Source organism: Podarcis bocagei (assembly GCF_964188305.1).
Source record: "Podarcis bocagei genome assembly, chromosome: 7".
NCBI classification, from domain to species: domain Eukaryota; kingdom Metazoa; phylum Chordata; class Lepidosauria; order Squamata; family Lacertidae; genus Podarcis; species Podarcis bocagei.
Genome location: NC_138132.1, coordinates 27701503 through 27715238, shown reverse-complemented (window position 1 = coordinate 27715238; position 13736 = coordinate 27701503). Strand labels below are relative to the sequence as shown.

The following is a 13736-nucleotide window of genomic DNA, read 5'->3' as shown; positions in this document are numbered from 1 at the left end:
TGTTGTTAACTCTCCACCATGAGTTTATCAACTGTCATTTTCACATCAACAATTTACAAGGCATTGCCAAGCATACTGATTTATATGACCCTTCACTCTTTGCATTTTTGTTTAAAGTCATACCATCCTGGAATTTCATTTACTTTGCTCCAGAGGCAGCAGCTGGTGTCACTTGTTATTTTCATTTTTTTTAAATTGCATTCATTGATGTCTCCAAGTGCCGTTCTTTCCTTTCTGTTCACATCAAAGGAGCAGACGTGCCTGTGAATGGCAGCAATGTTCCTGTTGTGTTCCCTCTTCTTCTTTTTTTTGTTAGTTATTGCTGTAGCTGGTTCATTTTCGTCTCCATGAAAAGCAAACACAAGCTCTACAAGAGGTTCATTGCATATCATCATCTCATTACAGGGAAGGTGCTACTGAAACGGCACCCCCCGGCAGCATTATTCCTCTTTTCTCTGCATGTCATGATGTAGCTATCCAAACTGGCATCGTTCTGCTCATATCAGTACTTTACACATTCAGAAGCAACAATGGAAACACGAGAAAAACATTTGTAACCTGCAAAGCTCACAGTAACAGGTTGCTTAGAGAGGGGATAGTCTGTTACAGCAAACACATCAAAGCATTTTGCGACACCTTAAAGATGAACAGAAGCTTTGGTGGACTAGCGCCAACTTTGCCAGGTGCATGAAGTGTTATCCTTAGTTAGCAGACAGATACACAGATACACATTGATATGAAGAAGAAAGTGGGGCCAAATGGCAATGAAATGAAACACAGCACAATCTGTGACAACTCACTCTCTGAAGAGCTAATCCTTATGTAACCAACACAACACCATCCATGCACAAGAGAGAGGGATTGGCAGGCTTAGGAGAACCTCAAGGTTTGCAGAAGTACAAAAACACTTGAGAAAAAGAAGCAGTGGGAGAGTTCCAGAGACAGCCTAAGGAGGCCTGAATGCTCAGTGGGCAGACAACAGCAAGCATCTGTTGAGGGGGAGAGATGGAAGCCCTTAGGGGAATGGCATGGAGTACTGTGGGAAAGGGCATGGCTAGCTGGAATCTTGAACAGGAACACTCCACAATGTTGCTTCTCTCCCCCCACTTCTTTTGTAGACCTCAACTCCTCTACGTAAAACTTACATGTATGTAAGTGCAGTGGCTATTTGCTACCCACTGCTTGCAAGAGGAAAGGCACAAATTCTATTCCAATCTGCCAAGGTTTCCTACCTGATTCCCTGGAACTGATCCTGAGTAGTCACTACAGGTAACTTGACAATTGAATTATTTCCATTTTGTATAATACTATAGTGTAAATGCATTGCTCTTTACTTGGATGTAGCCTACCTTGATTTCAGCAAGGCATTTGACAAGGTGCCCCATGATATTCTTGTAAAGAAGCTGGTAAAATGTGGTCTTGACTATGCTATCACTCAGTGGATTTGTAACTGGCTGACTGACCGAACCCAAAGGGTGCTCATCAATGGTTCCTCTTCATCCTGGAGAAGAGTGACTAGTGGGGTGCCACAGGGTTCTGTCTTGGGCCCGGTCTTATTCAACATCTTTATCAACGACTTGGATGATGGACTCAAGGGCATCCTGATCAAATTTGCAGATGACACCAAACTGGGAGGGGTGGCTAACACCCCAGAGGACAGGATCACACTTCAAAACGACCTTGACAGATTAGAGAACTGGGCAAAAACAAACAAGATGAATTTTAACAGGGAGAAATGTAAAGTATTGCACTTGGGCAAAAAAAAATATGAGAGGCACAAATACAAGATGGGGGACACCTGGCTTGAGAGCAGTACATGTGAAAAGGATCTAGGAGTCTTGGTTGACCACAAACTTGACATGAGCCAACAGTGTGACGCGGCAGCTAAAAAAGCCAATGCAATTCTGGGCTGCATCAATAGGAGTATAGCATCTAGATCAAGGGAAGTAATAGTGCCACTGTATTCTGCTCTGGTCAGACCTCACCTGGAGTACTGTGTCCAGTTCTGGGTACCACAGTTCAAGAAGGACACTGACAAACTGGAACATGTCCAGAGGAGGGCAATCAAAATGGTCAAAGGCCTGGAAACGATGCCTTATGAGGAACGGCTAAGGGAGCTGGGCATGTTTAGCCTGGAGAAGAGGAGGTTAAGGGGTGATATGATAGCCATGTTCAAATATATAAAAGGATGTCACATAGAGGAGGGAGAAAGGTTGTTTTCTGCTGCTCCAGAGAAGCGGACACGGAGCAATGGATCCAAACTACAAGAAAGAAGATTCCACCTAAACATTAGGAAGAAGTTCCTGACAGTAAGAGCTGTTCGACAGTGGAATTTGCTGCCAAGGAGTGTGGTGGAGTCTCCTTTTTTGGAGGTCTTTAAGCAGAGGCTTGACAACCATATGTCAGGAGTGCTCTGGTGGTGTTTCATGCTTGGCAGGGGGTTGGACTCGATGGCCCTTGTGGTCTCTTCCAACTCTATGATTCTATGGTCCTTCTGGCACTGTTCAGAAGTGATGCAGTTACATAATATTAGACTTACAGATTTAATACTATTCTTGGATGTGATGGGGAGGATTTTCAGAGGGTAATGTCTGTATTGCTTCAGAACTGTGATAAGCCAGCCCTGCAACATTTTTTTTTGGGGGGGGGGCTCCAGCTCATTCTGCTGAGTGGGGCCCTAGTCTTCTGCCCCTAAGTCTTGCTCTGGTGGCACCAATGCTGTTCTGATGTGCCAGAACAAGGGTGTCATACTTTACTTGCAATTTAAATTAAGATATTTAAAACTACTGATATTTTAATTTCCCATTACCGTTGTCAGGTATGCTGTCAATATGCCAATTTCCTTGGGATGAAATACTTGCGGCAAGTCTATTAATGAGGGGGCGAAGAAGGAACAGCAGAGATTTTCCTCCAGTTTTTAAATTGTATTGGGCATGCTTTGCCATGCTGCACACATGATCCCTGTGGATGTTGGCCATTAACCTCCCACTGTGACCTTGACATCGCAGTGGTGCAATTCCTTCTGGTTACTGTGCACCTACCTATCTGGTGACTTTTGAATAAATAAAAAGGAAGCTGTTTTATTTTTAACACATTTCCCACATTTACAGTGGGCAGTCCTGACCTCTGGGTCAGAAATTTCCTAGCAATTAAATAACCAAACCAAAGAGATTTTGGCCACTTCTGTTGGCTAGAAATATTGATGAAGGTCCAGGCCTTGCAAAGATTTGGCATGGCATGCCTCTTTAAAAATAAGTCAGCATTTCACATTCCAAGAATCTGAAGGGCCCTAACTTGTGGGAAATACTTTTCATATAAAGTCTGCTTGGTGCTCAAAGGCAGTGGTGGTCATTCAGTTTCATGATGACTCGGGAAAGCAAGCATGTGACTGCAATAATATGGATAGATACAGGGTAACCCCTTCCACAAGACCTATCATGCTTCTAGTCCTTAGTGCATGGGTGCTAACTTCTGCCACCTCCCAAGCATATTCTTAATAGCCCCCAAAGTTCCCACCAGGTTTGGTGGCACCAGGTTTGGTGACACAAATAAATTAGATGCACTGCTTTGATGGACAAAGAGGTTTAAGCACCTCTGCCCAACCCAGCACCCTGATGGGAATGCAAAATTCACCTATGGTCATCAGACTGATAAAGTGATGAATGGGGGGGGGCAAAAACTGCCCTCTTGAACTGATCTTCATGCATCTGCTACGGAGGTTGTATGTGTGTGAGAATGTGGGATGGACTCATTTGCTACTGGTGTGCATGCTCCAGATAGTTGGCCAAGGGTGAGTGTGGCCATCAAGTCAAAGAGGATTAACACACACCCCCACCCCCGTGTTAGGATTTCAGAGGAAAACCAGGGGGGGTACTTAGGGTTAGGGAACCTTTTTCAGCCTGAGACCCACATATCCTTGTATGACACCTCTCAAGATCCACATGCCAGTGGTGGTCAGAACAAGGATGTGACTCCTATCTTTGTACAGTAGGCTACAATGCAGCCATGCAAAAGTTAATGTACATATGGAGAGAGAGGGGGGGTAAGCAATGAAGCATCTGCACAATTCAAAAACACATTCAGCCAGACAAAACCACAAGGAGGGCACGCAGCAGGGCAAATATGGCATTCTGGGGACAGTCCTGAGGCTGGATAGCAAGCAATGAGGCATTATCAAGGTTCAAGAACATTCAGCCAGGGAAATGGTAGGATTCATGGCTGTTTTCCTTCTCGTTTCATTTTTACAATAACCCTCTGAGGCAGGTTAATATGAGATACACTGATTGGCCCATGATCACTCAGTGAGCTTCATGACTGAGCAGGGATTCAGATCCTGTTTTACATGATCCTAGCCCAAGAATGGGGAGCCTCAGGTCCCAGGACCCCAATGTGGTCTGCCAGGCCTCTTGGGACTCTTCACAGGCTGCACCCTCTCTGAAGCCACACCCCTCACCAGCCCTGCTTTGCCATTCTCATTGAGTGTTTTCACCTGGCCAGAATGTCTCTTTGATTTCTGATAATGCCTATTTCTTGCCTGGATAGAGGAGAGAGAGGAGTGTTTGTAGAAACTAGCCTACTGCACAAAGGCAAAATTTGCATTCATTTTGTTCACTTTTGCCACTGGCCACACACACCCATTGTCATGTGGCCTTCAAGCTGCAAGAAGTTCCTCCCCACTCTCCTAGCTCTACATCAGCCTTCCCCAACCTGGTGCCCTCCGGGTGCTTTGGACTACAGCTCATAAACTCCAGCTGAAGTGTGCTAGAAAGGCTGCCCTACAGGAATAGTGCGATCCTATTCATGTCTATCTAAAAGTCCCCTGTGAATGTGAATGTGAATGACTTCCCAGGTAAATCTGTACAAGACTGCAGGCTAATGCATGTTAGTCACTAAAAAACGTGGTAGTTAACAGGGAATGAATGCTGGTAATTGGCTCTACGCGGTTATCAAACTTAAGATTCCTTACTTGAGAGTAACACCCAGTGTCTCTCCCACCCCCGAATTCAACAGGACTTGCTTTCCTGCAAACACGGTTTAGCTAGGATCGAACTGCCACTAACAGCGCACTCCTTGGCCCTTTTACACGGAAGTAAGTCCCATGATATCTAATGTGGATGGGCGGGCAGGAGGCAGGCAACGGACTTTCTACCAAGCATGCTTAGGATCGCACGCAGCAGGATGAAGACGCCAGAGCGGCGGCCGCGATTGCGGATGGATGACTTAATTGGGAATTTACGACGGCGGGAGCATTTGGAGGAGGAACTGCGGGGAAGCGAGGTACTACTACCTGGAGCAGCTGCGAGGAGGTGGGCTTTCTTGCTCCTCTCCGCCCTTCCCCGGAGCGTGCGGGCCCCGGGCTGGGCCGGAGAATCAGCCGGAGTCGAGGAGGAGCCACCCTCTTCTTCCCCGCTAGGCCGAGCAGCCAATAAGGCGCCAGGGGCCGGCATCCAGCTCCTCCTTCCCGGGGAGAGCGGAGCCCGACGCTGAGTGTGCTGGTGGAGCGGGGGAAACAAGCGGCGGCGCAGAAAGTCTTCGGGCGCCCGAGTAGCCCGCAGCGCCGAGAGGCGAAGGGCGGCAGTGGTCGAGCGCAGCGCCTGACTGCCCGGCCGCCCTACTCGCAGCTCCGCCGCAGCGCGCGTAAAGAAGCCTGAAGCGCGGCTGGAGGCGGAGGAAGGAGAGATCGAGATCCCCTATTAGCCGGACTTGCAGCATTTCTCGGGGCTCCGAGGAAGCAGCCGCAATGCCGCTTGCCCAGCTGGGAGCGGAACCTTGGCCCGACATGGAGCTGGTGGACATGGAGCTGGACGCGGAGGTGAGAGGTGGTGGCGGTGGGGCTCCGGAGGAGGGAGGGAGAGGGGCGCTAGGTGAGTCGAAGGAGGCGGCGGTGGGGCATCGCCTGCCTGCCTTCCCTCGGAGGGCGAAGGTCTCCTGGTGACTTTTTTCCAGGATTGCCTGCAAAGGAGTGGCGTCTGCGCCTCCGCGCAAAGGACCGAGAGCGCGCGTGTTCCAGCTCTCTTATTTGCAGGCTGGGATTGGGTCGTGGGGCTGCTGTGAGTTGGGGAGCGGGTGGCAGTGTGTCGAGCGCCCCCCCCCCGCCCCTTACATGCAGAAGTCACTACATAGGTTGACACAATCTGTGAAGAAGCGGGTCGGATTCTCTTTGATTGTATGTACGTATAAGTTTCGTTATCGTTGTCCTTTGGCCCAATGAAAGCGGTTGCTTGCCTCTCCTGGAAACTATTGCAGAAAAAGCTCTTTCCTGCAATTAAAAAGTAACCCAACCCGCATCATTGGGCCGATCAATGTGTAGCTTTATATGTTACGTCGGAGACCTGCAGCTAATGGTTAGGTACTTCCTTCCTTCTTTCCTTCCCCGGTTGGAAAAGAGTTGAAGGAGGGCGGGGGGGGGGGGGCGGGAAGGAAGAGAGAGGATTGCTTTTCCCGATCCTCGGTTGAACATGCCCACAAGCAGACTTCCAGCTGTCGTGACACGATTGAGTTATTCTCTTTAAGCAGAGCAGGAAGAGTCTGAACATTAAGAATCCTGGAGGGGATTTTATTCATTCTGCCCTGAGGTTGAGGCATTAATGCACTGCATTGATCTTAGCTTGCCACACCAAGGTTGTTGTAACTTTGCCCCCTTGAGGAATAGCATCCTTGTGGATTTGTTTAAAAAGAAGAAATCTCAAAACTTCTGGCTCAAACTATTTTTAAGGACAACTTCCAGCTTTGCTCCAAAGGTATGAATAATTGAGGCTTCCAGGCCTGACTTGGATAGAGTTTATTTAATGCTTGTCTGAAACAGCTGTGTGGTAAGATCTGATGTAAATAGAAAGGCAGGTGGAAAGTGGGGAGGGGGATTGGATTGCAAATCTCTGAAGCAGCAGGTTAGCAGTCTAAACACACTGGAGGGTTCCCCACCCACCCCAAAGTGGTAATGTTTTAACATCTAAAGCAAGGAACCCACATAACTCTCAATCCATATATTTAGAATTCATTTTCTATCCTAGGAATGCAAATGCAAGCTTTTACAGCTTTGTGAGGAGGGTGAGCCAGGCTGAGTAGGGCTCAGTGATTCATCCAAATTAATGAAATTGTGTCCTGGGTATTTATGTGCTACACTTTTATCCCGCTCTTCAACTAAAGGGATCAGGATAGCCCATTTTAGCCTCACAACAACCATGTTAGGTGGGTTAATTTGCGAGATGGTGAGACTTGCCCAAGATTACCCAAGATCACCCAGTGAATTTCATGGCTGAATGGGGATTTGTACCTCCGTTTTGGACCTTAGTCAAACATTCTAAACTTATTAACCCACATTTGCTCTTGAGACTGAGAACTTGTGTTCTTGTCTGTCATGGTGTAGCTTGGCTTGTCACCTAGGAATGGTCTGGGTGACAGTCCCGCAAACCAGGATTGGTAGGATTGGTAGGGTGCCAGCCCCTGCATTTTTTACTTTGTTATAGAAAGGTGCTGTTCTGAAAGCCTGTGGAATGGTTCTAAATATGTCCTTGGTCAAATGATCAGGCATCTCCATCAGGCACCTGGTCTGCACATGCAAGTAGTTGTTGTTGGCATCTGTCTGTCTCTAGAGACAATGGAGTGCACTTCTGAGGGTGAAGTCAAACAGCTGCATTAGCAGCACCCAAGTGACCTCCCTAGGGCGTATGCAGTGGTAGAGGCCTGAGATGGAAAGATGGGCTATGTTAGAGAGTGACCAAGGGAAGTCTAACTCCTCCCCTACAAAACCATCTTGGGTGTTAAGATTGGCTTGCTCCACTTGCTTGCTCCATCTTGGTTGCTCCACTGCCTTCAGAAGTTTGGGGGTAGCAGTGACCCTGGAACTCCCTCAGCATAGAGGTACTTCCGGTATCTTCATTATACAGCTTTCAGCAAAGCATCTCTTTATGCTGCCTTTTGACACTTGAGTGGTATATTTTTTAGGACCCACCTTATTTCTGTGATTGTAAGTTGTTATAAGTTTGTAAGTTATAAGTGTGATTGTAAGTTGTGATTGTAAGTTGTTATGATGCAGGTGGCGCTGTGGGTAAAACCTCAGCGCCTAGGACTTGCCAATCGCATGGTCAGCGGTTTGAATCCCCGCGGCGGGGTGAGCTCCCGTCGTTCGGTCCCAGCTCCTGCCCACCTAGCAGTTCGAAAGCACCCTTAAGTGCAAGTAGATAAATAGGTACCGCTTTATAGCGGGAAGGTAAATGACGTTTCCGTGTGCTGCTCTGGTGCTGGTTCACCAGAGCAGCTTCGTCACGCTGGCCATGTGACCCGGAAGTGTCTGCGGACAGCGCTGGCTCCCGGCCTCTAGAGTGAGATGAGCGCACAAACCTAGAGTCTGTCAAGACTGGCTCGTACGGGCAGGGGTACCTTTACCTTTACCTTAAGTTGTTAAGTTTTTGATATTGTGTTTTTGTTTTGCCCTGGAATCTTAGAGTGAAGGGTGACTAATAATAATTATTATAAGAATAATCATTGCCTGCTGGTTCACTGGATGGCATTGTCAGTGTTGAAGAAAAATTCGACAGCAAATCTAGTTGGCTTCTTATGAAGAATGAGAGGGTGCTATCTTGCCCTTTACCTCAGGCAGGAAAATGTATTGGGCTGCTGGTCCTGGACTTACACCACTTTCAACTGCAGGCAGAATGCACTTCTGAATTCTCCCACCCTGCAATGTGGCAGGGGGAAACTTTTTGCAAGTAGAACATTATAAAACGGTAATGCTCTGCAGAGCCTTGCTCCCCTTTGACCTGCCAGGAGTTTTTGTGCTGTTCCTATATGAAGGTAGGTAGTGCTTTAAGTGGCACAGTCCTCTCTGCCAGTTCAGGATTCTCATTCTGCTGTACCTGCAGACCAGGGCCACATCTGTATAATATATTTCTCTTATACCACATTAATGGTCATGGCTTCTGACAAACATTCTAGGAGCTGTAGTTTAAGGGTGTTGAGAGTTTTCCCAGAGTGGCCAGGCAGGGCATTGTAAGAATGGCAGCTCTGTGAGGGAACAACTCTCAGCACCCTTAACAAGCTACAATTTTCCAACATCATTGGTATGAGTGCTTTAAATGTATGGTGAAGATTGTGTCGCGGGTCTCTCAATCTTTTACCCATGCTAGGATACCAAGGTGGCTCTGCAGTCCTTTTGTAATTCACAAGAATGAGCTAGTGCAGTATCATGGTCCAAAGGGGGAACATGAGCATATGAAGAATTCAGACTATCCATCCTTCAAGTTTAGCATTTTCCACACTGGCTACCAGTGGTTCTCCAGGGTCTCGGGCAGAGGGAGGCTTTCCTCTTACCCTGCTCTCTGAAACTTTTAAATGAAGATGTCTGGGATTGAATTTGGGACCTTCTGCTTGCCCTAACTTCCTTCTGAATCAAATGTGCATATGATTGGGCTGATTAATGGCTGACTGGCAAATGGCATACTGGTGCTCTGGTTGCAAGGAACCCTGACAGTTCTCCTTTAATGCTTTGCAGTGTGCTTGCTGCCATGCAGAATCTGGAGGCTATGCTGTAAGCTCCTAGTCTCAGTCTCATTTAGGACAGAGATAAGGCAAATCTTGATCAGTGCTTTATGTGGGTGGTGTGTTGGGTGTGTGTGTTGTTCTGTTAAGGTGAACCTTAGGGTGGAGCACTGAAAGGCATAGCGGTAGTGTTATTTTGAAGAGATTATATTTAAAACTCTAGCCTGAGGCAGCTGCCTTTCTCTGCCTAATGATAGAGCCGGCCTGCTAATAAAGTTTTTCACAGGTTAACAATTTCCAGAGGGCTAGCCCAAATAAGTGTGTTGTAGCAAGACTTTTGTTCTTTCCTGGTTAGTAATGTTTGTGAGCTTATTTACAAGGCTGCTCTAACCTTTTCAGACCTGGACCCACCAGCGGATCCTTTTATTTTAACCACATATTTTTGGTTTGGTAGTGCTGTTGCTACAGCTCACCTTAGATCAGGCTGTGACTCAATAGTGGGTCCTGACCCACCAGTTGCAGGCCAGTGCCCTAGGCTGTGTGCCCAGGAGTTCCTAGGCTGTTGGTTCAGGAGTGTTAAACACACTCGGGACTTTGAGACTATTGCCTGGAAAGTGGTAGTGTCTCCTTACTGTGAAGACTAGAAGAAGCTAGCAGGGTTGATTATGCGGCCCATACTGGCTACTGCCAGCCATCTTTGTTAGCAGGAACCTGACATAGCATGAGCATTCTGCCTTTTTAATAAATTTTAAGAATTTGAATGTTCAGCAAAGAAGAGTTAGAAGCCTACACTGAGAGTGGGGCAACCTTTTCAGCTCAGGTGCCACATTCCCATCTGGGAGATCTTGCTGAGGCCACATACCAGTGGTGGGTGGGACCAGAGGAAAACATGGGTGAAGCAAGCAACAAATGACATTCCAGCCAAGCAATAACATGAGGTCGGAAGTATGGTTGGTGAGGGGTGTGGCTTAGGAGAAGGTGTGGCCTTGAGAAGGGCCAGATAGAGTAGTTTAAAGCAGTGTTTCCCAACCTTTTTTGGGCAAAGGCACACTTGTTTGATGAAAAAAATCTCGAGGCACACCACCATTACAGCCCCGTGACGTCAGCGCGCAGCGTCACGCCGGGAGGGACGCACGAAAGTGTAAGTTTCAATTTTTTCCCCCCCCCTTGCCGGGGAACCTCCAAGCTTTGGGGGTGGGGGGGGGAGGAGGCAGCAAAGTGAGGCAGGAAGGAGAGCGCGGCTTGGCTGGGTGAGCTTTGGCAGGGGCAGGGAATGAGAGCCGCGAGGCGGGCGCTGCGGACGGAGGCGCTGCCCGCCGAGCTCGCAGGCAGCCAGGCAGGCAGACGGCGAGAGCCCCACGCTGGGCGGCCTCTCCTCGCCGCCGCCCCGCCTCTCGCCGCCCGACTCGCCCGCCTCCCTCCAGGCAACATCTCGCGGCACACCAGGCAACATCTCGCGGCACACTAGTGTGCCGCGGAACAGTGGTTGGGAAACACTGGTTTAAAGGGCTGCATTTGGCCCCCAGGCTTGGAGAGCCCCATCCCTGTCCTAAACAATGCTTCGATTTATGTTAATTAAGGCACCCAGGGTGCTTCTTGAATGAGAAAGAGGAAATGGCTCATGAGAGGGAAGGAAGGAAGGACGAACGGACATCTTACTTAGTTAAAGAACATTGGATTTTTTTCAGTTGCATACAAAATGTACAAGGGTGTGTAATATTCATAATTATGTTGCACACCGTTTCCCTATCCACCCAGCCTAGAAGCACTAATGTGAGGCGGCATTATTTGTAGATTTCAGTTTTGTCTAATCCCTTGTATTGTAAGGAAAGGATAGCAAGGAGGGCGAACGTCCCATTTTATCTCCTTTGTTGACTGTCTGGTTTACCCTATTGATTACCTGGTTTATGCTAATACATTTTTGGTTGTTTGAGATACAGCTAGTCTTATGAGAACTGCAGTTTTATTGTAAGACTTTTCTGCAAAATACACAGTTCATTTTCAGGTGGACTGGCTTGACGCACACACAACTGGAACAGCCATTGATCTGTTCAAACCTGGCTTTGCCAACCTTTGCCAGCACGTGCCTGTTTAAAGGCATCACTACTTTCTCTGTCTATTACTATTTATTCTTAACCAGTTGGCTCAATGCAGTAACCAAAGGAGTGGTTAAACTTTACATTAGGTAAAGGGAAAAGGAAGAAATGCACCCTGCTGTGTTTGTCTCAGACTGCCCTGTGGGGGTAGGTGGGTTTCCTCCAACTCTTTTCTTTGCTTCAAAAGAATAATGTTGCCTCATTAAATAAATAATTCAGTCCCTTCAAATACTGTGACATTTAAAGTAAAGGCTGGCAGTCTTTTCTGTCACAAACAACAGTAGCCCTAAGGGCTGAATTGACCCTTGGGTTAACTAAGCTTTTGGAGTAGGATCCTTTACACTATCCAAAGGGCACAGCTCCATACAGATTGGGACTTCACCACTCTGGACTTGGGGTCCTCTTTAATGTCCTTACTGCTGAAAGAGGGTTTGTTTGTTTACTCACCACATAACAGGGGAATGTTATCTATATTCTCAGTTTGGGAGAAGCTGGAAACTCTGGCTGCCTGCCTGGCGTGAGATGAGTATCAGGAGGGGAAATGATTGTGCTCTGTGTAAGTGTGGCAGATGACAGGTGTGGGGATTAGCATGACAGTAAAAGGGTGCCTGCCTGGGAGAGCCATTCAAGGGAAAGGTATGGGGGCATTCTGGACTGTGCTACTTTAGACTGCAGGTGAGGAGCTGCATGCAAAACCTTTTCTCTCTGATGTGCTAGTTTTCTGTACAGGGATTTTTTTAAAAGTGCAAAGCAATCATAAGCTTTCATCACCACCACCATAGCATCAAGTGGCACAGCCCCGAAACATTGTGAACACACATCCCCACATCATTCTGCATATCTAGGGAACGCTTTATACAACCCACAGAATTCAGTGCTGATGTTTTTCCCAGAGAGCACTACTTTAAGCAGTAAGTACAGGGTTGCATGTTTAGGGAGGATCATAGGGAGTTGCCTTGTAGAGTCAGATTATTGGTCCATCCAGCTGAGTACTGTCCACATTGACTGGTAGGGGCTGTCCAGGTTTTCAGGCAGGGGGCATTGCCAGCCCTACTCAGAGATACCAGGAATTGAACCCGAGGTCTCTGCATGCAAAGCAAATCCTCTACCACTGAGCTGCAGCCATTCCTCTTAAATTCCAATGCATTTAAAAAAACCAAAACTTTCCTGCAAATAGGGTGGTAGCGTGATAGGCAAATGGGTGAAGTCTACTTTTCACATAAACATCCAAAATGTGGTATTTTCCTATGTGAAAAGAGGAATCTGTTGTGTACACAACATTCAAACATGGAATCCCCACTACCTTCAGCTCCAGGTGGTATAAACTCACTTTGATTTTGCTGACCCTATAAACGGGCCATAGAACAGTTCTCACATTATCTGTTCCTCTTTGTGCAAGCATTGTTCAGAGTGTAGCTGAGAGCACAACTCCGATGATTGGGTTCCACCAAGAATTCCCCCAATTCCAGCTTCACGAATTACAGGTCAGTGTAACTCATGCTGTGAAGTGTTATGGGAAATGTTCTAGGGCAGTCCATAATAGCCGTGAGCTCTTCCTTTTGACATGTGGGCATGGAGGCAGATTTACTAGCTTACAAAAAATATAGACATCTCTGCAGCAGGAGGAGGACTGCGTCTTGGTGGCACCTTGGCGTGGGGAGCAAGAACATTATTAGGCCCTTTTTTAAAAAAAAGGGCATGAATGGGGGGGGGAATGCATAAAACATGCAAGTGCTAATTTATATGCATGGATGCAGACTGAGCCTTTAAATGTCACAGAAGGCAAGCCAAGTAATTTCATGTCCAAATCACCCCAGGTATGCTTTTAATTTTTGCCCCACCTCGTATCAGTTCATCTTCGGTTCATTTTCTCCCAATTTCCCAGCAGATCTTGCTCCAAATCTGTTCAACCCTCCTTCAGTTACTCCTATTCATTTTCCTCCAATCTCTGGATAACATCCTAAGTTGATTTATGTCCCCAAATTAATATCCAACCCAGTAGTCCAGATCAACACTGGTTCAGTTTCCGCCTAAAGTGTATTACCTGTTTGATAATGCTTGGAGTGCTTAGATAAAGATTCGGGGCACACATTTCTCAGGCCCACAGCTAACAACGCCCAAGGGGGGGAACCACCTTTGCCACGCAAGGCTGGAAAATGTAGG

General features: G+C 47.3%; 1 protein-coding gene across 1 annotated transcript in view; it reads left to right on the top strand.

Moving 5' to 3' along the window:
* RPS6KA1 (ribosomal protein S6 kinase A1) overlaps positions 1-13736 on the top strand; it is a 93075-nt gene that overhangs the window by 1729 nt on the left and 77610 nt on the right. The window contains 2 exon segments of the mRNA XM_081202746.1: positions 1119-1149; positions 1152-1269. Of these exon segments, the coding sequence (XP_081058872.1) occupies positions 1119-1149; positions 1152-1269 (149 nt within the window).